The 25,942-nt window shown below is 38.2% G+C and overlaps 1 protein-coding gene across 7 annotated transcripts in view; it reads right to left on the bottom strand.

The window, feature by feature from the left end:
* Positions 1-25,942, bottom strand: part of PMS1 (PMS1 homolog 1, mismatch repair system component) — a 45,057-nt gene that overhangs the window by 617 nt on the left and 18,498 nt on the right. For 5 of the 7 annotated variants that reach the window (XM_027678100.1, XM_027678099.1, XM_027678096.1 and 2 more), the window contains 7 exons: positions 23,390-23,506; positions 19,552-19,674; positions 17,531-17,674; positions 15,384-16,342; positions 10,430-10,885; positions 9,751-9,881; positions 1,403-1,563 (listed from right to left, as the gene is read on the bottom strand). In XM_027678100.1, the coding sequence (XP_027533901.1) occupies positions 1,403-1,563; positions 9,751-9,881; positions 10,430-10,885; positions 15,384-16,342; positions 17,531-17,674; positions 19,552-19,674; positions 23,390-23,506 (2,091 nt within the window). The remainder of the gene's footprint in view (positions 1-1,402; positions 1,564-9,750; positions 9,882-10,429; positions 10,886-15,383; positions 16,343-17,530; positions 17,675-19,551; positions 19,675-23,389; positions 23,507-25,942) is intronic. The other 2 variants (XM_027678101.1, XM_027678102.1) reach the window with 2 other exon arrangements.

Below are 25,942 nucleotides of genomic sequence, written 5' to 3'. Positions count from 1 at the left end.
ATTTCTACAATGGAGCCATGCACAGTCAGTCTCCTGGTCATGTTTGCCATCTTTTGCTTTTGGAGTCCACTTTTGCAAGATGCTTTGTGTTTCTAAAGATTTTATTTCCTGTTGGCATCATTCACTTCCAGCATCAGCTGAAGATGTTTACTAGTTCACAAGACATGTTCTACACGACAAACTTGAGAACTAACATAAATTCAGTTAGCCAGCTAAACAAATTTTGAAAAATACTATAGTGAAAACTTAGATTAATGTTGTATTTACTATTATCTATTGCATCCAGTTATCTCACTATACTGTAAAGCAGAAGTGAATGCTAAAGCACACACCCTCAAATAACTAAGCAACTTCAAAAAGAAGTTGTCAGGCTTTTTGTTTCCTCCTTCAAGATGGGCCTTCCTGCCATTGCCCTCTCTTCTGTACTTAAGTCATGTTGCTTAGACAAAAATGGATGTGGCATAAAATCTCCCTTCATATTGTACAAGACTGAGCAGCATTCATAGTGATTTAATCTGAATCTTCCCATTTTGTTTGTCTGAGATTTTCCCCCCTTCCTCCAAGTGGGAAAAGATCACTGTGGAATATTCTGTACCGTGGAAGGCTGATTCTTTAACCATTACCCTATTCTTTCTTCTGCACTGAACAGTGTGGGCTTATGAGACTGTTGGTTGTCAGTATGTGCCTCTGTTAACCACAGAAGTTACTGGTGTTAACTAATTACAACCATTTGCAGAGGCATATGGGGTTCACTGCATGTGGGACTTCATTTTTTGTTTCAATGTCTTAATTCCAGTGACAGCTTGCTTTTCTGGCAGAAGTAATATCCACTTATGTATCTCTGCCCTTCCTCTGAATGAATCATAAGAATTTTTCTTCTTTAAGTGGAAAAGGTGCACTTTCCAGTTTTCACAGTATATGTCTCATTGAGGTTTACATGAAAATTAAGCTTCAATTAACACCTACTTTTCATAAACTATTACCTTAAATCATTTTATAACTACTTCATAGATTTATTTACGTAAGAGATAAATTTGGATGACTATTCTGGATTCAACTGCCTTCTAGACTTTGTAAAGCAATTCTATGGCAGCTTTGTATTCTAACACAGAGAAATGTCCTTATAGTCTGAAAACTGCCCATGTAGAAAAATCACTTTGTGAACATCAGCTTTCAGCATGTATTACATCACACTGGATATGTCTAATGGAAGTATTTTGGTAAGCAATGCACAACCCATAAACCTCAGAGAGGATATGACATCCTCCTTTTCAAAAGTAACTTCTGTTTAGAACACAATGACATTAATTAAAACAGAAAGCTGAAGAAAGATTTTCAAACCTGTTGAAGAAATTATACTGTAAGTATAGCTGGCTAATACTTCAAAGCGTTTCTGTCTTACCTCCAAGTAATTTACCACTTTGAGAGGCCTACATTCATATACTTCCTTTGCATTTCCATTAACTACTGCACTCAGAATTTCTTTCAAATCAGAAATACCGTAATATGGCAGACAATTTGCCATCCCTTCTACTTCCAGATGACTTTCTGTACCTGAAACACCTGAAAATACAAAAACAAAGCAGTAATTCATGCACTGCTTAAACTTCTATTGTGGAGCAATTCATAGAAAATTAAACTGATGTAAAGCCACTTAGTAAATTAGTCTCACAAATTCCAATACAATTAGAAAACTTTATTTGCTCCCCCCTTGGAATGAAAAGTCTTTATTTGTACAATGTTTCATTATGATGATCTGTGCTTATTCACATCACAAATGCCTCAGCTCACACTAATTCAAATCCTAGCTGGCACTGTTCAATGCTTAAAACATTTTGCAGCATTCCCAGTCTTGAGCACAGCTTTAATTAAAGCTTCTGTGACTTTAATTAAACATACATGAAAATAAAGTAGAAGCTAGCAATAAAACACAATTTAGTTTGAAAAAAATTGAAACAGAATGTTGGCACTATTTCCTATGCAATTGGTTTAAACATCTGTAGAGTTCAAATGTTATCATAACACATTCAGCTTCTACTGAAATAAAAAGCATTTTTTTCTCCTACCACAGCTGAGGAAAAACCTAAAGGTTCTGTGACTGACTTCATACTATCATTCATATCATATTGCTGCTGCAGCAGGTACCACTCTGAGTAGGAATGATGAATAAAACATTTAAACAGCCTTCCTAACAAAGTATCTATTCAAGCTTTGAGGATTAAGTGATTTCACTTCACTTTCTTTCTCACATGACTTGCAAAAAACCTGAATGAAGTGCTCCTGTACAGCTGAATTTTCTCCCACTCCCAATCAGGAGCAAGTTCTCTGGTGGTCAGGCTCACATATTCTCGTGCAGTCCTACAGACCCCTCCTCTTATTCATGCTGGGTGCATAGAAATCTCAACCCTGCAGAGCCACCTTCCCTTTCCCACCACTACAAGTCTAACGAGTAAAGAATTTCACAAGGAGAGCATGGAAAAAGACAATTCATAATGAAAATAAATCCACTCTTGTGTAACAGCCCCAGGTAGGATAAATTACATTCAGCTCAAGTCACAAATGGTTTTTGTAAAGTCAAAAGAGCTGGAGACAAATAGATTGATCCAAAGTGGATTAAACTAACAAACTGTGATAAGGGATAATTCCTGTTCCTAATCCAAACAACAATGTGAAATATTTCAGAAGTGAAAGTATACGTCACCACAAGGTACTTTTATTAGCTAGTAGAACGAGGCTGTTATCCATGCCCAGGCACTGTTTTTTTGACAGTCATTAAATAAGAGCAGAGGTGAACAGGAAGACTGTGCAGATTGAAATTATTCCTTAATATGGGTGTGTCACCAGGTAAATAATGCTGTTGGGCCTTTTTAAGCTTCATGGCATGAGATACTTTGACCAGAATGGGAATTCAATATAGTGAACAACACCCCAACCCTCCAAAAAAATCACAGAACCTTCTTACAGCTACACATTTAACACTGCTTTACACCTGAAACTTTTTTTTTTGTTTTTCTCCCAGCCTTGTCTTCCTTCTCTTTCCCAAGATGCCTCATCCTAACCATGACCAGCAAGCACAGACATATTTTTATGTACTGCTGTAAACCTGTGATCACATTCAGCTTAAAGCAAAATGTTAAATTATCTGAAAGTTCACCAGTTATTAGAGGTGAGATAAGATGATGCCAGTATTTCCCCATGGGAAAGCCTGCCAGTAAGAGACAGGAGATGAAGTCTCTTTAATTTCCTTCAGCTCTTTTCTCTCATTTTTGTCCCATTTTTGCTTTAATGAAAGTTTAGATTTGAATAATTGTTCCAGACTGTTTATGTTACTTTCTCTCTAAAATTAGAACTCAATCTACTTGACAACCTTCCAATAATTACCTCTCTATATGCTACCAAACAGAAGACACAAAATTTTGTGAGGTTTCAAGTGTTCAGATTTTCAGTTTAAAACCTTGTATTTCCAGTGCTTCCTTTTAAAATTTTATGACAGTGAAGTTCTGGATTTGCAAAACATTTCTTATACATACTCTTCAGTTTTACCAACAGCCATTGTTCCATCTGCAAATTTTGACAGCCAGATTTGACTTCACCATTCTGCTCATTAATCTGAAAGGCAAAGGGGGCTTTAAAGAGTTCAACATGAGAACAAACAGTACAAATCCCGGCTAAGGGAAGTTGTTTTCTTGGGTATTTCTGTTTGTGTGCCATTCTCCTTTTCTGCTTATAGTCTTTAAACTGCAAAGTAGCCCACTGCACGCTGATTAACAACTATTTATCTGCAAGCCTTTGCAGGAACTCTCATATTGGCAACATTTGATGACATAAGCAGATGTCCAAGCCTCAATGTACTTGTAAATTTTTGACAAAATATACATTAAGATTTCTGAGTATTCAAGCAGCAGTCTTCAAGCAGTTTCCATGGCAGTTTCTATTAAATACTTTGCAACTTCCAAAGAACATATTTCCATGAACAAATAAACTAGCTTTCACATGACTGAAAATGTGGATTTCTCATTGCTACAAATTTCCCCTTTCTCTTTTCAAACAAAGCATTTACAATCATCTTTGGATAATTCCTTCTAGATGGCCAGGAAAAACTGTTCCCTTCCAGCTGCCACCTAGATTAGGTGACACTATAACACTGTCTACCAGTCTATGGTCAAAATCAAAGTGAAATTAAGTAGCAGCATGATTTTCCAGTGGTAGGTTACAAGAGCTGAGGCAGCTGTTATTACCAAGAATGATTGGTTATTTACCTATTATTGCTCTTTGAAGGCTCATAAGCACATTCTTTGTATATGGATATGTTGGCTACTCATACTCAGGCAGACAATTCCACCCTAAAAGCCTGCCCCAGAGCATGGCCCAAGGCCCACCATTGTTACAAAAGCAGGTAAGGTGTTCCTTGCTCTCAGTTCCTCTCCAGTCAAGAATTCACAACTCCAGGACTCTCACAAGGGCAGACGGACAGATGTGCAGTGAAGGTACATGTGACAAACACATCTTAAGAAGAACTGGACAGAAAGTAATCCCTCTTCTTGAAATGCTTCTCTGTATGTAGAGGTCACTGTGAGCAAACAAATGCCTGGCAGATCCCAGAACACTGAGTATTAAGTAATTTGCTTCATTAAGTAAAAGCAAACAGACTGCTCTCCCAAAGGTAGCATCACTTGGAGGCTCAGTAAGGCCAGAACATGAGGGGGTGGGAGGGCAGTGGAAGACAGACTGGAGCTCAGCGTCACAGCTTTGCAAATTACAACAACTGGTACATTCCACAAAGAAATCATTGATTTTGTCTAACTGACATACTGACAGCAAGAAGCATTTTCTGGAGTATTTCACAACATGTTTTTCACTGTCACTATCCAGAGAAAAATCTAGTTGAAAACTCCTTAGACTGCTGAGCAATTAATATAAAGAGAAATGGGGAGACAATAGAAAAGATCTTAGTCTACCAAAACCATGAAGAAGATAGGGCACTTCCAAAATCTAGGATACTTGGAATAACTTTGGCTGCAGTCACAGACAGTCTCTGAACAATGTGGAGTAAATGTAAATTACCTTTCATGTCTTATAACAAGAACACATTGAAAGGGCAGACTTACTGTCAAATAAAACAATAGGCAAGTAAGGCCTGGAACTCCCACACTCTTGTAAAAATAAATATCCAAAGGTGCATTTGTGAAAAAGGAAAACATTGCTGGAAGTGCAAACAGTTTTCCCACCAAAGTGACAGCACAAGAACAAAACTCCATGTGGAACTGAGTTCTTGCTAGAAAGAAAACACCTAATTAGACCTTTCAAAAACCCACTAGGAGTAGTGCATCTGGTGCCATGTGGTGCCATGGGGTTCAGAGCAAGGCATGTCCATGGTAGGCCTGTGAGGAAGACTCCTGGAAAGTTACTGGAGTAACTAACTAACCTCAGAACCACCCCACTAGCTGAAAGGTCTTGGCCATTGAAGTGTATAGTTGGATTTCTATGAATGAAAAGCACTGTGAGGGAATAAGATCCAATTTTTGATTATTAATCCCAAGACCTGACAAATTTAGTGCAAGACTAATGAATTACAATTCTTTTATCCTATGACCGATGTTGCCCCTTACAGACAAGTCATCCAAATAAGGAAAAACCAATATTATGTGGGTGGGGTTTTTTCAAGTAAGCAACTGTCAGAATCAAAATCCTTATAAAAAGCCCCTCTGTGCTGAGAGTTGCCGAAAAGTAGGAATTTGAACTGCAAAGAATTATCTTTAACAAAGATCAGTGGAGATGCACGCCCAATCCAACATGGGAATTACCAAAGTCACCTTCCAAATTAAGGCAGCTGCTCAGATCTTCTTGCTATTAAATAAACAGTCAGTTCTGTAAAACACCCCAAAACTGAAAGGAAATGAGGAATGAATACATGGTCCTATATTTAAGTAATTATTTTAATCTAGGAAACTGTCCTATGAGGTGCACAATACCAAAGCAAGGGCTCCAGCATTGCAAATTACTATCTGAGTATTACAAATAACTTAATATATGGTAATGGGCAGCAACTGTCTGGGTCATTCTCTTCTTTGGCAGAATATGTGTGGAAATTTAAACAAATAATCAGTGCAACCTACTAGACTAACAGTCCTCTTCAGAGACCACCAGGGGTCAAGAAAAGCCTCTTCTGTGATTAAAACTGCCAAACACCAAACTGGAGCAGCTAAGTTTCTTTTGTTCTTGCTTTGGAAGGTATTTTACAGCTACCAATGGCATCACAGACTTATTCACATGGAACAACAGAAAGGTTTATAGCAAGAGGAAATTACTACCTTCCCATTCAGATTCAAAGGTAAAGAACAGATCTTTTGCTTGTGAGATAAAAAAGGATCTCTCTCAGAAAAAGGAAACTTTCTACCACAGAAAATGAAACTCTTTGCCCAGGATGAAAAAGGGAGCCATGCACTAGTGGCTATTAAAAAAATCAACCAGCAGTCAGAGAGGAACAATAATGTGACAATGTCAGCGATGAAGTCCTAAAGGAAAGTACTGACCTTCAAACATACTACAGTGGACCCTGACAGCAAGAAAGAGTTGGTAGTTCAGTTGAGAAACAGTAAATACTAGGGCTGATCCAATTAATCAAAAACGTTGGGAAAAAATGAGTTACAAAGGTATGTGCACAGAGAAAGGGGTTCCAGTGTGCTCCTGTGAATGCTACCAAGGTGAAACTCTCCAGCTGTCATGGGTTAAGTGCACATTTTTATTCTGGACACCTCTCCATAGCAAGCTGTAACTTAATCATTCACCATGCAAAGTAGAACCCCTGGCCCCAAAAATTAACAATATATCCTGAAGAAAAAAAAATCTTTTTGAAGCAACTTCTAGTTCAACAACATCTGAATTCCCTGCTTTCAGGATGTGTCTGAATTTCAAAAAAACCCACAAAAATAAACACTGAATTCAGATAGAGAAAAAATAATGCTTCTATAAGGATAGTGAAAAAGGTTTTGTGAGACAAACTTGTTCTTTCAGAGTTGAGAAATCCTACAGAATACTCAGGTCTAAGTGGGACAAATCACTCTTGGTATGCAGGCCACTTTCTGTAAAGATTATACAACAAGAATCTATGAACTAAAGAACCCAAATGCACAGTGGAATTCCCAGAGAAGGACATATAAGGAATGTTAATAATTAATACCTGTGTTTCTAAAAATCAGCTTTAATAAGTATTTGTAGAAGATAGTGTATTTCAGGGACAAGATTAAGAAAAAAAAGAAAAAGGAGGGACTGATGAAGTATTAATAAAAATCCTTGGGTCAGCTGGAAAAAAAGCTGGGAGAAATTCCATTTGTTTGCTGGTATTTCTACCTTCATCTGCAGTGCTATGCTCTTTTAATACAAGAGGCTGTAACTGCTATAATGTCATCAGCAGAAGCTTATAAACATGACTGACAAGACTCAGATGTTATTAACATTTCACTTGAGTAGTTAAAATAGAAGACTGGGACAAAGAACTGAATTAGATTCCCATTCTTCACTGGGCTATCCGTATGGTACCGATCAAGTCCATGGTTCATCAACCTGTACAGTGCATACAAAGCATTTTTACTTTCATTAACTGTAAATCAAACAAGAGCAGTTTCCTCACAAGACTTCCTTAAATTTACATCTTAGGAACACTGGAGTGGAAGACAGTTACTACTTCCCAGTTACTGTGTCGAGTTCCTTGCTATTATAGTGTACAATTCTGCTTTAAACTAATCAAGCTGTCTTAGAAGTAGTTTCCCATTTGTGCTGGTTTTGGCTGAGATAGTCAATTTTGTTCACAGTAGCCAGTGTGGGGCTGTGCTTTGGATTTGTGCTGGAAACAGTGTTGGTAAAACAGGGATATTTTTGTTATTGCTGAGCACGGCTTGTGCGGAGTCAAGCCCTTTTTTGCTCTTCACTCCACACCACCAGCAAGAGGGCTGGGTGTGCACAAGGATTTGGGAGGGGACACAGCCAGACTGCTGACCCCAACTGACTACAGGGACATTCCACACCATGTGGCATCATGCTCAGCACAGAAGGCTGGGGGAAGAAGAAGGACGAGGGGGACATTCAGTGTGACACTGTTTGTCTTTGCAAATCACTGCTACCTGTGATGGAGCTCAGCTTCCCTGGTGGTGGCTGAACACCTGCCTGCCCATGGGAGGCAGGGAATCAATTCCTTGGTTTGTTTTGCTTCTGTACACAACTTTGCTTTACCTGTTACAGCTCAACCCATGGGTTTTCTCACGTTTACCCTTCCAATTCTCTCCCCCACCCCACTGTGGGGGTAGTGAGTGAGTGGCTGTGTGGGGCTGAGCTGCAGGCTGGGGTTACACCATGACACATCTCCAGTACCACAAGATCGGTCAACAACCCTCTTCTGCTGTTGCCTACAAACTGTCTTCAAATCTTCACATTCAATTTATTCACATCCAGTTTACATTAATTAGATTTTGAGCAAATTTACAATATTAGGAGGTAGGAAAAAAAAAAGTGTGTGAGCAAAAGTGCTAAGCCACAATCCCTCTCTCCCATATTTGTCTAGGAACATATCACAGACCTCCTCAGCTTTAATTTGCCAGACTGAATAAACCTTGTAAGAGTTGTCTCTTACAGTACCTACTCTATTTCCCTAATCATTCACTCCAGGATATTACCATGAACACCTCTTCCACAAAGGTTTTGCTATTTATGTAGAGACTTAGTCAGTCAGAAAGAAGTTTCCTTGGTTTTGCTGTGCATGATTCAGTAAGGAAAACAGCTTAAGCTCTGTTCTTCCGAAGAGCCAGCCTCTGAGTGAAGAAGTTGGTCTACATCCCTTTTTTGTACCTACCCTTAAAAGATCCCATATGTTACAGTACATCTGTCATCACTGTACATATGTGGGGATCTGTAACACATGAAGCTATAGCATTTCTAACAGCTCTTATGGTGAATCTTTTCTGTGAGCTGTCAGCTAGGTACTACCCCCAAAGACATTCCCTTTCCTTGGAATTCTGCTGGAGAATTTGTGATCTGCAGAACCAACACCAGGTGGGTTGCCCCTGGGTTTCCAACAGCATCCCTATAAATTGTTCTTCAGGAAAATGCATAAATATTTGAGCTCTCTTGCTAAAGTTAAAGGATCTTATACGAAACACATTTATTCTGTGATCAATGTAGAGGTATTGAAAAGTATGCTCCCTCAAAAACAAGTCCATGGAAAAGTGTGGTGATCCTGTGACCACCTCTCTTTGCGGGCCCCTTTGGGCTCTGTGTCCCAACTCCTATAGGAAAGTACATCATTAACCACATCCAGCTCCTCACTGGACCTCCTCAACTGCTCAACAGCAGAGGAATGGTCAGCTAAAGCAGAAGCTTCTGCAAGTAACACCATGGAAGAAGATGCCAAGACTAGGGAATTCTCATCAGTTTAATCTAAATTGTCAGAATGGCAATTAAGGATACGGGCATCGAGCATTTTGAGAAAAGAATTAAATGTGAGGAAACCATGGATTCAAAAGCATTCTTTGAAATTCTATTACAGCTTTCACTTCAGTTATCCATTACTCAATTTTCTGTGTAGAAGACTACATTCTTTGCCAAGGAATAAAATCTCAATGTTAAGGAAAGCAGGATGCTAGTGCTTTAAAAGACAAAGTGATGTAGAATAATGTGATCTAAATTAACAATAACTTAAATCATTATATCATAAGAAACAAGCTCAAATACAACTAAAAGATTTTAAAACCATCATACCTTCTATCACTTTTATCTGGAATCCATTTGCTACAAGCCTTGGATCTGATAAATAACCTGATCCATGGAAACTCTGGTAATTCTTCTGCATTTTATAAAGAGCAGCCATGTACTGAGATCCACCAATAAGACTGGAAAAAAAAATCCCCAAAGCGTTAAAGCCAAAATCCTTAATGTGAAAACAAAAATTGTGCAAAAAAACACAGAAAAAGGTAGCAAGTAATGAGTGATCAAGACTTTTAAAAGTATTTTGAAAAAGCAATTTGTTTATAGAAACAAAATCAGAACTTTCACATATCTTAGTGAGTGACCAAGCTTAGGCATATAGTAATAATAATTATATCAGCCATCCCCTAATCCATGGGTGAAAGTCAGCTACAGTGACATTGTAAAAATGTGGAGCATCTAATTGTCTTCAGGGGGAGTGACATTTGTCTTTGCTGCACTACCAATGAAACTGTTCAAAAATCATACTTATTTCAACTGGAACAAGACCAAGTCTGCTCATTACTTCAAGGTAAAAGTATAAAACCCAAAAATCTGTTCCTACAGATAAATGAATGCACAAATAATCATGGAATTAGCAAAAAGGGCCTTGCCAGAGTTTACTGTGAATAATTATCAAATGATACTTCAAATAACATACATAACATTTGCTCAATATATATTTGTACAGTACCTGTCTGTTAACATAATTGGCTCATCCAGTTTCTCTACTGGCAGCTTATGGTTCATCAGTAACCTTTTACATAGCAGGGCTTCTTCCAATCTATATGGATTCAGCAACTTCAGCTTTTTTTCAGTAGCAAATATCCAGACATCAGGACAACTCTGGCGACGGATCAGGAAAAGCTCTTGTTCGTCTGAAACATTTTTCTCCTGTCTCTGAAGGTGACGTCTACAGGAACTCAGAGAAAAAGGCACTGTCACAATTTTCATGGGCTGTTCAAGTTCCCCCTTCTTTTCAATATAATCATAAAATATCTTGTCAAGCTTCTGCTGGTCAGATGCAGAACTCTTTAGCTTGGGTTTCTGTTTTCCTGTCTCCTTTGTTGGCCGGTGCACTGTCTGGGCACTAACTTTCTTGACCTCTTTGTTGTACCGTTCCAGGTCCTTGGCGGCTTTTATTTCATAACTTAAAAGAGAAAACAAAGCAGTAGCACAATCAGATAAAAAGCCCCAAACCCCAACTAACTCCTAACCTCCTGAACCAGAAGGTAAGGTAAGCAAGAACAATGTCTGTGGTTCCTTCAAGCATCCACACCAATATGCTTTCCACCCTGACAGGGATGGTAGGACATCAGGGCCTGTGCCTGTATTACATTACACTCTGAAGACAAGTTGCAAATTTTCCTTCATCATGACAGCCAGAAAAATGTGAATTACTGAAGGAGGAGGTGTAGACTTCATCATATAAAGATCTACATACAGCAAGTTGCTCTTCACTGCAGTCCCCTGTTGCAATCAAATATATAGTTTTGGAAGGAGTTTTGTGTCACCGGCACATCCAGTTCAACTCACAAAGTCACTTAAGCTTCTAGAGCTCCACAGACTTCCAGGGGACTCCACGTGGTCAGGCAGGAGTTTGGAGCTCGAATAATTTCACAAGCCTCAAGCTTTACTTAATAGAAGTATTGATTGATTACAAATGGCCTAAAATTAACCACATAAAGTGTAAGAACACAAAATATGTACTATTATCACAGAAGCCTGTAACTAATAAACTTACAGATTTTTCAAAAAGCACTTAATAACAAGCTACTCCTAAATGCTGTCTAAATGGTTAAAACATCATTACTTACTAAGCCTCTACAACATGAATGGATTCTTAATGAGTTTATAAATGTCAGGGAGATAGCTAAACTTTTATAGATGCCAGGTCTATGCTTGTCTACAGCATATGAATCTTACTTTCTGAAAGAAAAAGATGTGATTTGCTGAACTTCTTTTTGCCCTTATTTGATATTTTGAATTCTAGAAGGCAATTCAAACCAGCCTGATCTTAATTAAAAAAAGAAAAAGTAGTACTATCATATATAAGTATTGGAAATAAGTATTTTAGCTGGTCATACTTATTTATTGCTACTTGCTAGAACAGTTTGATTCAATTATGTGTATGCATGCTGGAAAATTAAGGTCAACAAAAGGGTCACCATTTGCAATTAATTATGATGTGCTAGCATTCACATATGGTACCAATATTTAGTTAACTAAAAAAGTCAGCTTAAATAGTTTCTTGCAATAAATCATGTCCCAGAAAATATGGAGCAAACATTAAGATAAAAAACATCTGCTCCTTTTAAAATGAATGGACGAAATCACTTGAACAGAATTTTTTTTTATCCCAAATTCATTTATAGCTTTGACCAGATCAATAAATACTTTGTTTTGAATAGACTCAACTGTAATGCAGGAAAATATTTAACTGTAAGAGAACTGAGCTTTCAATGATAGTGATACACTGATAATCCAAAATGAAAGCACTTCCAAACAAACTCCAACTTGTCTGTCATTTTAGGCTACCAGAAAAATTCCAGCCTTACAAACTCTGATTGTGAGGGTCTTGCAGATTCATACACATCACTATCAGTGATTTGCTGAGAATCAAGGAAAAACTGCAGGTTTACAAACTATGAGGCAACACCTTTCCCTTTTTAAAAATCCTTCCATAGAGGCAAGTAAAATCAACAAGTGTTACAAGAATAGCTTCTCCTCTGCTTTGGGAATTAAGATTGTAAATTCAGGATCCTTTTCTGAAGCTACAAAACCTAAAGCCAAGGAAATTTGCAAAAATGGGTATAAGGACAGAGTGGAAGACTAGAATAAAGTCTAGTTTAAAAGGCAGCTTTGCTTTAACTAAAAAAATGGATCCACAATATATTCTTTTCCCTTTGCATCTTAATCCCAAACAAAATATTTAGCATATAGCAAAACCCTTTTCATATAAAGTGTCTCAGACCTTACAAGACAAATAATCTGAATTTGAGTATTTGGAGCAAACTCCGACAGCAAAGACCACGCTACCTAAAATAATATTTCTCCCAAGGCACAAATATACTCATGAAGAATTACTGCAGAGTGCTGACAAGGTGATTTGTTAGTCCCATGATAAAGTGTGTGTAGCTTTGAACTTTTCCTACACCTTCAGGGTAACTACTCCTGCCACTGTTATGGCACTTGGAGGGATTTCTCCCACTCCTACCTGAGCCTGATATGCGAGAAACATTAAGGCCAGCTGTATTAAGTAAGAGCAGAGCGAGTGCAAGAAATTAAATCCTGGCTTTGCAAAGCAGGGGGATATGTGATGCTGCCAACATGGACATGCATGGGAGCTTTCCTCTTCTATTATAAGCTAAAGACCATAACATTTTACATTCCGGTTGTGTAATAAATGCTGGCTTGTTTTGAAAAGGCCATCCTGTGTCACTACGAGACATCTGTTGCTTGTACTATTCCCAAAAGGGATTTAAATTATTTTAGACCTGCTGGAGGGGCCACAGAGAGAAACAGGGATGCTGAAACCATGCACACCCATTGCAAAAGGCATGACTTTATCACAGAAGGATGGAGGGCTGGAGCCCAGGAAATGTGGTGTTGTGCCAGCCAGGATGCAGGAAGTTGGAGGTACCGTGTGCTCAGCAGAGCACTGGCCCTTGGGCTGCCCTGATGTATAGACATTTGCTGTTACCTCTAGGTGGCCCAATTTATCCAGAGTACCTGGTAGGCAAGACTAATGTTCTCTGCCACAAGTCCTTCTGGAGTGCTGCTTTGCAGGAGAAGTTGTCTGCGTGTCTCTTCCTATTTGATATTCCCTGAGGCAATTTTAAGAGATTGAAAGTGGAAAGAAGCTGAAAGAATCAAAGCTGAAATGTATGGATACAACTAGGGGTAAATTTTTCATTTGCTTCAACAATCATGGCATTCAATCCTACGTATAAGGAAAATATAGAGAGAGATACTAAACCACATTCAGTCCTACATATAAGGAAAACTTCATTACCAAAGAGGTTTCCTTCCTGAACTAATGCAGAGTTAATCTGTAGGCACACTCTTTAACATAACAGTTGTACCAGGAAAGCAACCATGAAATCCCAAAAGCTAAAGCAGAGCAAATTAAAATTTTCTGAAACAGCTGGCAGAACCTTTTGTTTCATTTCATTAAAAGCGTGAACATAATTAGAGTAGATTTCTACTATTAAATTAATATTTCTGCTTATGCAGAGATGGACAAAATACGTCGTCACATGTATGGTTTTTTGACCACGGTATGTTGCTTGCTTAGTAAGCTTTAAATTAAGTAAATCAGAAGCTAGAAAAAAAGGTTTTACTGAGCTCTGATATAGCTGGTATTCAGAACAAAACAGATGTTTTGAAAGAAAGTCAAGAAGTCAAGAAAAAAGTTATATAACAGTAATTCAACAGGTATGGCTTCTCTTTCTTAACATTCTTCTAATCAAATCTCTCATTGGTGTTAAAATTACACTTGTTTAGCTAGTACAGTTTCCTTTTCAATGGTCTTTAATTCCCTTCTCCTTGTTTCCACAATATGAAGAAAACATATTTTCACACCACTTCCAATGAGTTTGTTCTTCAGAATCAAATTTTCATCTCCCAAACTTTCTGCTACAAATCATGATATGCATTCAAATCATTACATGCAAAACTACTGAAGAACAACTTCTGTTTTTCCTCATTTGTGTGATGCCCTACAGTGTTTTACAGTTTAAAAAGTTACAAACAAAATGTTGAAGGTTTTGTGTTTCTTTTTTTTCAACTATCTTAAAATGTCTCAAAATCTGTTATTAATTCATCTTTTACCATAAGGTAAGTTCCATATAGAGGACAACATTACCTAATATTTTAACTAACCCAACCCCAAATTAGCCTAAAATATTTCCCTTTCTTGCAGATGGCTTTCAAAAACTCAGTGACATTTTGTTTTAGAAAAACTATGGAGTTTAACTACTCACATTGTAATGTAGAAAGAGACTTGGTCTTGTTCGAAACAGATTAAAATGCAAATTGTACTGTATTCTCTGAACCAGCACTAGAATAGCTGTTTAGGGGAAAAGGTAATTCCTTCTGTCATTTGACTGGGTTTTACAAATACAATTCTGAGGTAGCCTGGGTTGGGAGATGTACTAAATTTAGAGGAAAGGACTTTACCAAATGTTCGAGTACTAAAGATCCTAAAAAAGAATTCTCACTTTCTAGCAATAAAGTTGGAAAACCTCTGGAGGAACTATATATATCTCCATCACCGTGCTGGTTTTCAAGGACAGATCATGAGGAGTGACAAAGTAAAGGCAGCCCTCAGAAAACAGAAGTCTGCAGGATTCACATAGTGTGCTTTATTGCCTGTCATCTCTAAATAACCACTCAGCAAAACTGTCCGTACCCAACTGCCCCACAGCACAGGGGCAAAATGAGTAATTCAAATCAGCAGTGAACAACTGCACACAGCAAAAGATGGCAACTCACAACATTGATGCTGATTTTAAAAAGTCAAAAATCTTTTTCTGTTCTATTTTTTTTTTCATAAATAACTGGAAATTTACCATTTTTTTAATTCATTACAAGGGACTCTTTGGTAGCTACCATATCTAGAAGCAAGTCATGGTCTGAATACTTACTTCTTTTTTTCCTCTTCACTCAAATTCTTCCACTGCTCTTCAATCTTCAGCAGAATGTCTGCCATGCTGGTCTTCGGATTATCACTTATCAATTTTGGACGACGTTCGTTAGTGAAAATTTCAAATGCAGACTTTGCTTTCTTTATTATTCTACTATTAATTAAGTCATAAGCTGTCACATGGCCGAATTTTTCACTTATCACTTTTTTTTTCTTTACGCTTTGATTTGAGATTTGTGGATTGTTGCTTTGTTGAGCAGTGTGTTCTTTTTGCTTACTAATTGTTCCTCCAACTTCAGGCATCAAAATCTTGACAGGTTCCAGTTTATCTCCTAGACTGTCTTTAAATGCACTTCCCATACTCCAACTATCAGCAGAGATTTCAGGTAAGTCTTTAGGGACTGAAGCTTTTTCAGGTAAGTCTTTAGGGACTGAGGTTTCCTCAGGTAAGTCTTTAGGGTCTGAGGCTTCCTTATTTTTATCTATTTGGTCAGTATTATCAAAACTGAAAAGATGCTCATCATCGGCTTTTTTAGACTTGGGGTCCACAGGAACACTGTTCCTTTGAATATCAGTCATATTTTGTCCATTCTGTTCCTCCTCACACAATAAATTTAAGGAACTGTCTGGAAAGGCATCACTCTTAGAAACCTCTCTCTCGTCCAGGCGACTATGTACATTATCAGCACAAGGAGTCTGATGATTTAAGCAGATCTCTGTGTTTTTTACTGCTTGACAGTTTTGCACATCGCTGCTGAGTGAAAGGAATGAAGTATGAGCATGTAGCTCATCGTTTCCAGATGGTCCCATTTCATTACCAACCACATCTGTTTGTTCTGTTCTATGAACAAACATGTCTGCTGAGGTAACATCTGTTTTATTACTTTCACCAGGGACTGCAGCAGGTAGTGGCCCATACAGTGATTTCAACACATTTTCAACTGCAAGTAAGACAGATTCCTGGGAAAAAAAAAAGAAACAAAACAGAAAATACACACAAGTGCACCTGAAAATGTAACTGACAGATGCTGAGAAAAATATTAAAACAGTTATCTTATTCAGATTATTATCTGGACAGATTATTGCATTTCAGTTGTTTACACACACTCAAAAAGACTCAACTGGACACCTCCAGGACCAAATATTTTGTGATAGGTATTCTGCTTCATTAGTTTACTCTGACATCACAAAATCACTTAATTGCTTTCTTTACAACAGGGTACTGACTGATTAAACCACTATCAGGTAAAGCTATTCCTACTTCATATGGAATTAGAAGCTTACAGTCAAAACAGGTGCACCAGCAACATCCCATTCCATGCAAGTGTGTTTGTGTAGGTGCTTCTATTGTACATGTTTCCGAGACAGCTTTGCACCAAATGATGGAAATTAAGAAGACAAAAACCACCCAAAACCGTACAAAATAGAAATAAAGTAAAAAAAAAAAAGGAAAAAGAAAACCCAACCCTTTTTCTAATGCCAAAGGAAAACTAGATCAAATGTGAGAATGCTGTGTTAATTTTCACACAAGTGGCACTTAAGAGGCAGTACATTTACAAGATTGACATAGGCAAATACAAAAGGTTTTTTGTGACCACGGTTAACACACTGGTGTGACTACATTAACTTTGAATAAGCACCTTATTACCAATGTAGTCTTCCTAATTTCTATGGCACTTAACTGATGTCATCAATAATCTATACACATAATGGCAAAATAGTGATTTGATGAGAAATCAATGCCTCTCCTGTCCACCCCCCCTTAATGTATGTGTTTAAATAGTGATTACTTAGTGTAGATATGAAGTATGAGATTTATGTAGGGACACGATCATGATTCTATTTAGCTTCCCTCACTATAAAGGCATCTGAAAACAAAGTGCTACATGCATATATCTGACAGCATAAAAATCTGAAATCAACTGGGAAATTAATTTTGAATAATTCTCCACTTAGCCTGTTCAGTACTTTTTGATCAAAACAGTCCTATGACAAAGGCAAGCTATCAAGCAACTAAAAAAAAACAAAACAAAAAAACCCCGGAGGCACCGTTTTACCTTCCCACTTTTTTGTAGTCCCCAAAGCCCTTATTATGCTTACATAAGTAAAAGATTGACAACTCAGAAACAGGGTAAAAACCTTAGTTACCTTATAATGCAGCAAAACTTGAGTTTTATCAGGTGTTACATTCACATCCACAGCAGAGGCAGGTACAGTAATATTCAAAAAGAAAACAGGATATAAACGAGTACAGTCCTTGTGTGTCATCATACTGTAGTATTGTCGAATTAACTACAGATTGATTTAATAGAGAGGTGTCAGTAAAGGCAATAAAATAGACAAAAAGGCACAGAAATAAAATCTGACATTATAAAAGCATAACTGGTTTGTTGGTTTTGTTGCTTTTTTTAAGTTAAAGGAATACTAAAAAGGTTATCATATACATGTATGCCATAAAAATCACCTAAACTGGTGGTTTCCATGTCTTCACAGATAAATTTAAAAAAAAAACAAAAAAAAAAGGAACAATTCCAAGATACTAATGGACATTCCGAATGAATGTATTGATTGCACCAGGAAGAAAAGATATGGTGTGCCCAATGGATGCAACTGGGATGCAATGCAATGGATGGACTGCAATTCCAATGTTTCTTTCCTCAATCACCACCAATACTACTAGTTGTTTTTTAAAGAAAACTGACTTTTACAGCATACAACCACACTGCTGTCTCTTTCAGTCCAAATAAAGTCTGTTTGAGAAAGTTGCACTTGGACTATAGACCTGTTCTTTTCCCAAAACAAGACCAATTTGTTCCTTTTCTTAACCCAGTTATAAATGTACAGTTTTTCTCAAACTCTTCTTGTTCTTGCTATTTTCTCTATAATACTCCTAAAAACTCCTCCAAGAAACTACAAAAAATTCAGTTGTTTCAGAATTTTGGTGTTGTTAACTACAAGGACCAAATAAAAGATCCTTGCATTCCTCTCTAGTATCCTGGATCCCTCCTCCCACAGACACACATACTGGAGAAAAGAATACGTTAACAAGACCAAAAAAAAATTGAAGGTGTAAAAAATGATTAAAATTTAATTTTTCATTCCTTAAATATTGTTTAAATAACATTGAATTTATTGAAATATTTTCAAGTTATTTTAACCTTAATATTCCCACAGTCTGTCCTCAGCTGGCACTGAACTGTAGTAATAAGAGGTCCACCAGCACTTCTTCCCCATACATAGCATGGAGCTAAAAGTGATGTATAGCTTGTTTTCCATGTGGGTCATTATAGTTTTACTTTGTATGGTAGTATGGTGAATCCCACCTTGAATCCAAGCTTCTATGCTCTGGTTAAAAAAACCTTATCTGTCACGGGATTCAAGCTGAGCTTTGAACTCCCAGAAGAAACAAGCACATCATATTTTGTGTGGAGATGGATTAGCCTTCTTTGGCTCTTAACATACCAACACAAGTTCAGGGTTTACACCTACAAAGCTTTGCTTGCCAACTGAAAATAACTTCATTGTCTCCACCTTAAAAGCTACATGGACACTTTGGCACGAATGTGATTTTCTTTCCTGGCCATGGCAAGGATTAGGACAGCAAGGCTGCTCCAAGTGAAGTGCTGCAAGGTTCAGTAGTGACAGAAACCCAAGAGTATCAAATTCTGCCTACACAATGCTCAGCTGTAGCCAATGCTGCTGCACTATCACTTTCATTTCTACCCAGTGCACACACAAATTTAAAGGGAAAGGATGGGTGTTTGCTTGACAAGCCCACAACAGAAGTGGACAAAATAAAAACTTCACAGAAGAATTCTCTTACAGGAAACTACATGAAGTTCCCTTATGGGAAATTGCACAGGTGGTTTCTGCAGGCTAATACAAAGAAAGAATCAACTGGTCTGGTGTCTTGCATAGAGTATCTGAAATAACCTTTCTTTCAAACAGCCAAAAACGTAACCTGCAGTGATGGGGACTGCAGCAAATGGAATAGAACTGAGGCACCAGGAGCATCAGATTTGTGGGAGGGGTTTCTGTTTTAAATGCCAGTATCTTCACCTGCAGCACTCTATTTCATGTGGGAAAAAGGTTGTGGATTGCCTATATGTCTCTGTCCTCCAAGAAATCACATTTCTGTTCCTTGAATTAAAAGCTATAAAAGATATTACCTTAAGTATTTCCTTCTGAAGAACTGGACGATTATTTATAAAAATGAAACTCCTTTCTGAACTTGAAAGACTAGTCAAAGAACTGTCTGACTCAGCTTTTGGGAGAAATCCAGAAAGATTTATCTGCAATGATAAAACAAATACAGTGCAAAAGTCTTTTGGAGAAACCAAAAAGGCTTTGAGAGCTGAGATCTTAAAAGGCAATTGTACAGGAGTCCAAGCCATTCAAATGCATGCACTGCTTCTTGAAAGTTACAATATAAAAAAATAAACACACTCAAAGAAAAAAAAGAGGTTGAGAAAGATGGGTTCATATCTATTTCCCTCAACCAATTGACTGGGATATCTCCCATTTGGACAGCCAGCTGCAGCAGGATGCTTCCTGCAGCTGAGGGCTGTGGAGAGCCAGGCCAGCAGCTTTAGGTTTGCCGGCTGTGGGGTTGCCAACGTAACCCCTGCACAAGCTAAAGGCACGCACTGCTGCCCAACCTGGCCCAGGAAGCAGTGAACTACCCCTACAGGGAAAGCCCAAAACACACAATCCCCCCCTTTCTACACACAGGGCACCTTTAAATAGCCTGTCACAGGGCATTTATTCAGGGCACCTAAATTTACCTACGCCACCTGTATCCAAATCATCTGACTCTCAAGAGTGCTGAGCACCCACGATTCACAGGCTGCAGCAGAACCTGTGAGCACACAGCACTGCCAGGGAACCTTGGAAACAACACATGATTTGTGTACCTAACTTGAACTCTGAGTTTTAAGATTTTTCTGTTGAGATTCTTTAACAGTTTTTTTTAGGTCAAAATATGGCCAATGACTTGTGCTGCCTGTCCCATCACTTCCCCCTCTCCCTCACCAGCAACTCTGAAACTGTTGGATCGATTTCAAATCAATCTGATAAAGAAGCAGAAATCCCAAAGATATCATATTTCCACAATTCCTGTGATAACTCACAGCTGTTTGGAGAGGATAGCCTCAGAAGAATGACCTTACTAAGGAAAAGGCAATTGCAACTTTTCAAAAGCCAGGACCCATCAGCATGCAAGAAGTGACATGCTGGCCAGCTCTCACTCTGCCCCACACATCACCCCATCGCCACCGGCCCAAACTGATAGTGAAGGACCACTGAGGCATCATGAGGATGGAGATTCTGGAGATATGGGAAAGTCTGGAGAATGTTCTGGTAGCAGGGTGGATCACTGAACACAGAAACGAGACCTCATTAGCTCTGCTTTTGGCAGAACCCCTTGTATTTACTAAAATCCAAATTATCATGCTTTTGAAACGGAATTTAAAATCCCTGGGATTTGGCCTGTCCTTCCCATTCATCTACGTCACAGCAGCTCTCTGTTCATGTGCTCCTTTATTCCCTGTTGACCTTGTCCCAAGCATTCTGTGCTAAAGCTGGCGTGTTCAGGTCAGCAACGTCGCCCAGAACCAAACACCACTGGTCAAGCTGAAGAGGTCTCAAATATCTGTTGGGTGATTATCAGAAAACAACATGCAGCACTTCTAGATTTTATTCTGCAGCTTTAGCATATCCTCCCTGAATGTTCCCCTTCTATGCTTCTAGTTACTTTTCAAATTCACAAATATTTGTAAAAGCCTTTCACTTCGAACAATACTTTTATATACAGAAAACATTAAAGCAAAACTGAAAATCTCTCATTTAAGAAGGTGCCAGATTTAGAAATGGCTGACTGCTGTTACTATTTAAAGCCATGCAGAGTATCAGTATGAAAAGTTACCCACAATTTATAAAACTTGTCTTATAAGAATTTTCAACTATGAAAGTACATGAAGTATAAAGACAAAATTACAAAGACTGAAAAATACTACAGAATCTTTGATTTCAAATTAGATCAACTGTTTTCAAAATTAATGTTTTAATAAAAAACCCCAACTTATATACATATCAAAATATATCTGTGATGAGTGGACAGCAGAATGCCTTTAACAGTTATTTTTTTCCCTGTGGCACATGCATCTGCTAAACTTAACCTTTACAGAAAAAGAAGATACTAGGAAAATTTCCTGTGTGAAAGTTTTCAGCCCAGAGAAATCTATCCATTTACAAGACAGGGGACCTGAAAAGCATAAATGCTGTTTAGTACATGTAAAAAGTTGTGCCAATTTTTTATTTTCTTAGTTTTCTTTTTATTTTACAAGTAGCTCCCGAATTTGCATGCTTTGGAGTCAACTTGAAATTGTTCTTGTTTCCTTCAGTGCTCACAATGGAGATCTTTTGAAGACCAGTCTTTAAAATCCCTGGATCACTTGTTAGAGAAGTTTTAACTCTGCAGTAAGGTACAGCAAAATTGGTTTTGTCTTCAGAGCAGACTTTGCAACAAAGGAATATGAAGCTATATAATGAACAAGTAGGAGTTAAAAGAATGAAAGAGCTGCCCTCTGAATGAGGCATGGATCTAAATGGGAAGGAAAACCATGCCTTGTCCTTAAACACCTATTCCAATACCTGCACACAAGGGAGACAGAAATGGTTACACAGGCAACTTAATTCTGTCATTTTGTAGTGTTTGCCTGCTTAGTCTAGAAATGTCCACGGCTTCTGAACGTCAATTTGTGCGTGAGCATTATGCATGGATCACTTATACACCTATAAATGATGCACGTGGTATTTTACACACTATTTAGAGACAGAGGGAGAGATGGAATGTTCTCCCACTTCTATTCAAGGAATATGGATGCCTCATGATATAGCAGGGAAGTAATGTGAGAACCTGAGTGCCTCCTTCAAGCTAGTCCCTTCTAAATACCCCCATGTCTTCCCTTTGGAGCCCCCTGCACTTGCCCTGTGGGCACATCCAAGCTACATTCAGGTAAGAACAGCTCTGGATGTTCTGTTCAGACATAACCAACTAAAACCTTGTCAACTACAAGAAGTGACTTTGCTTTCTTCTCCCTCATTTCACTGCACTTTTGCTACAAGCATTCTGAAAAACCCAAAATTTAAGTCTGAATAATGCTATTAAACTGTAATACAAATATGTAGTCAGACTTTTATTAAAATCTGAATAATGCTCTTAAACACCATGCTGAATGGAGCGTTGCTAAGTTGTGCTTAACAGCCATTGTGACTTTACACTGATTCATCTCATCTATGTGACTGGTCAAGATTTATTACTACAAGATACAGAAAAATGCAACTTAGAAGGTTCCATAGTAGCAAGACTCCCCTTTATAAAAGTGTCTTCAACAAAAATGGAAGGTGAGTAAAAAATTTTTGAAAACATTGGACAAAGGAGAGTATCATGGGGAATTCCTTTATTTTCAACAAGGGTAAAGGAAGCCAAATGCACTGAATTTTCTGGAAACTAGCAAGTTATTTCCTTGAAATACGTTTGGTGGAAATTTTGCATAACTTGCCTTCTAAGTATGTGTTTCTTTCGCTTCTCAGGTGCCTCTCACTGAAACTGAGGGGATACTCTTTAGAGTGCAAGGCTAAGAGGCCACGAAGATGAGAACGATCTAAATGCTCAGATATTAATCAGAGCACAACCTGCCTGTGGGCCAGGAATCCCAGCCTGGACAGCTCTGAGCAATCAGCAATTCTGCATTTGTCATCACAACTGTTTTTACTGCCATTTGATCAGTGCCACATGAGTCCTGATGAGATGATTCTTGGAGTGGATTTTCAATCACCAAACCAATTAATTTTACGGAGAGGACAGCAACAGAAGCAAATGCATTAATCAGATGTCAGTCTGCGGATACATCCTCTTTTTCAAAGTCTCCTTCTATCTGAATATTGACTTAGCTCTCTTCATTGACAGCCTTTAAGTGAATTTGGGAGAAGGAAGTTTAAACTCACCTCAGGATATTCACAGCAGTGCTGAAAAGGTACCATACTGCCCATAACGGCTGTTCCCAGAACTGACATACAGGCCATTTTGTGATCTGACACCCTGGTCTTCTGCCAAATAACTGCCTGAAACAAATGGCACAGAGTCAAATTTTTGACATTATATTTGTTGAACTCAAGTCATGTCTATGAACATGCATATGCAACTGCACACACACTGTATATGTAACATTCTGTACTTTGACCCTCTGAAAATCACAACTTTCGGTGTTAACCGACTCGCTATGGTACTTTTTGGCATGTCTTCTCATACTGTATTACTTATTTAGACTCAAAGCAATTGGAAAACTAAGCAAAGCTTTAATTTATGGATGTTACGTGGCCAATCTGGACTTCTGTACCTGAAGCAATTGTTAAACACAAATCAATACAAACACTACTTCTCCTCTTTGGTACACAGCAGTAGATTTTGTGTTTTTACTGAGCATATAAACTGAGGGTTTATGATGTGTCTCTAACATGGTGCTCAACATTTGAAGTTGGGCACTGCAATGCCTATGTTACTTATACTGCAGAGAAAGGCTGTTTTGGTAGAGATCAGGCTATTAGCTGTCCACTCATAGTCCACACCTGGATACTCTAGGTCTATGACAAGCCTGCTATTTAGAAAGGAAAGCAGTTATTTGTCTAATGAAAACTTTGTAAAAGCTAGAAGGATGAAGGAACAACTGCTCTATTTGCTACATATCTTGGAATACTATTGTAAAGACTTGATAAGTAAAATAAGGCAAAGTGAACTTGAACTTGCAACAAAAGTTACCTGCCAAGTCCCCTTATGGATACAAAAAGTATTAGCTACTTCGGAAGGTGAAATTTTGTCTCTCGCTAATGGCAAGTCCGATACCACACAGTCACAAATTTAGCTGAATATGCTGATTCAACAATAAAAACTAATTTCCTTAGTTGGTTTTCTGCTTCTATGCAACAGACTGTTACATTCAGGTCCACTTTACTTTTGTCACTGTTAGATGTCTGAGTGCATTTCAACGTGCAACCTTCACACACAAAAGAAAAAAAAATTCAGCAAGTTGCATTTTAAATCAGATGTTACAGTGCTGCTAAAATTTATGTTTTCAGTAGGTGCTAGGTGTCCAATGAATTCAAAATGGGTTCACAGTATTCTGATACAGGATGTTAACTGAAAGTGTTGTGGGAGAAAAAAATACACAAGCACCCATCTCAAGAAATGCAATACATAGCCTTAAAATTCCACCTGTCCCGTGGGATATTTGCTGGCCTTCAGGGGTGAATTCCACAGAAGAACACAGTGCTCCTGTAAAATGATACTCCCCTCCTACAGGACAGGTGGAATTGTAAAGCTTTGAGACTGCTGAGCCTAAACTATTCCCCAAATCTTTAATTTTCCATTTCCACGTACACTCTGCAGCATTTGTGAAGTGGGGCTCTGCAATCCTGCCTGAATCTAATTCAGCTCCTAGACACCGGCCTGACAGCCCTTTGCACATGCTGGATCACAGCTCAGTCATCCTAGAGCGAGCCTGAACCCCTTAAAACATAAAGGACAATTTACGTCAGGGAGGGCAGCGAATAGACAAGGAGGAGAAGGAGAAAGGAGCAGGCAGAGCCACGGGCTGGGTGTCCACAGCTCTGGCAGGGAGTCCCCACCGTGCTCCGGCAGCAGAGAGGGGGAAAGGACAGCCCGGGGCTGCCCAAGGCACGCTGCCTCTCAGCCTCTCTCCTCTACACCTGCTCTAAGTCTCCTCAAAGATATTTTGGAGTGATGAAAGAATCTGTCCTCTTCTTTAGAGCTCCTCTTATAAAACATATCCTGTACTGCTTCTATTTTAAAATTGATTACTTAAAATGGAAACACAAAGTGCCAAGCGATTTTTTCTTTACTGGATATATTTTAAATTAAATGCATGTGACCAAACTGAGAAAGACACTTGTTATATGACTAATATAAACATCATGCTGTTTATTTTAGGTTATGCTAATGTAAGGCTGCAGGTACAGATATAAATCTTAGCTGCTGATTAATGCAAGGTTATTACACTGCTTGACCCGCTAAACGGCTGATACTCAGAACTGTGAAAAGATCACTTGAGTAAGGTGGAAAATGAGAACTTATTAAATGTAAACTTGCTAAAAGTAGATACTGTAATAAGTTCAGACTAGCTTTTCAGCTAGTCATATATTTATCAGATTTAATACTCAGTACTACAGACATAATTTTAGAAAATAGTTACCACTGTAGATTAAATTAAAGCTTACATACTAAAGAGGTTAGGCAATTTCTAATTTCTATATTCCTAATTTCTACATTATATGAACACTGAATACAGTGTGTATTCATTGTTAGCCCTGACAGCACATTATGGAGCAACAACATAGGAAGAGGTAGTAATTTAAAGAAAATTATTTTTCTAGACTCTCCAAATGTATCAACAGGCATTAAAAAATTCACAGAGAAACAATGCCTGTTCCACTTATTTTAGAAAGTGCCTCTTTCCGTGAGGTTCCTGCAATACCCTATTTTTT

The sequence above is a fragment of the Neopelma chrysocephalum genome, unplaced genomic scaffold, assembly GCF_003984885.1.
Source record: "Neopelma chrysocephalum unplaced genomic scaffold, ASM398488v2 Primary Assembly neopelma1_44, whole genome shotgun sequence".
Taxonomy (NCBI): domain Eukaryota; kingdom Metazoa; phylum Chordata; class Aves; order Passeriformes; family Pipridae; genus Neopelma; species Neopelma chrysocephalum.
The sequence above is the reverse complement of the archived record's forward strand: the minus strand, read 5'-3'. Positions and strand labels throughout refer to the sequence as shown.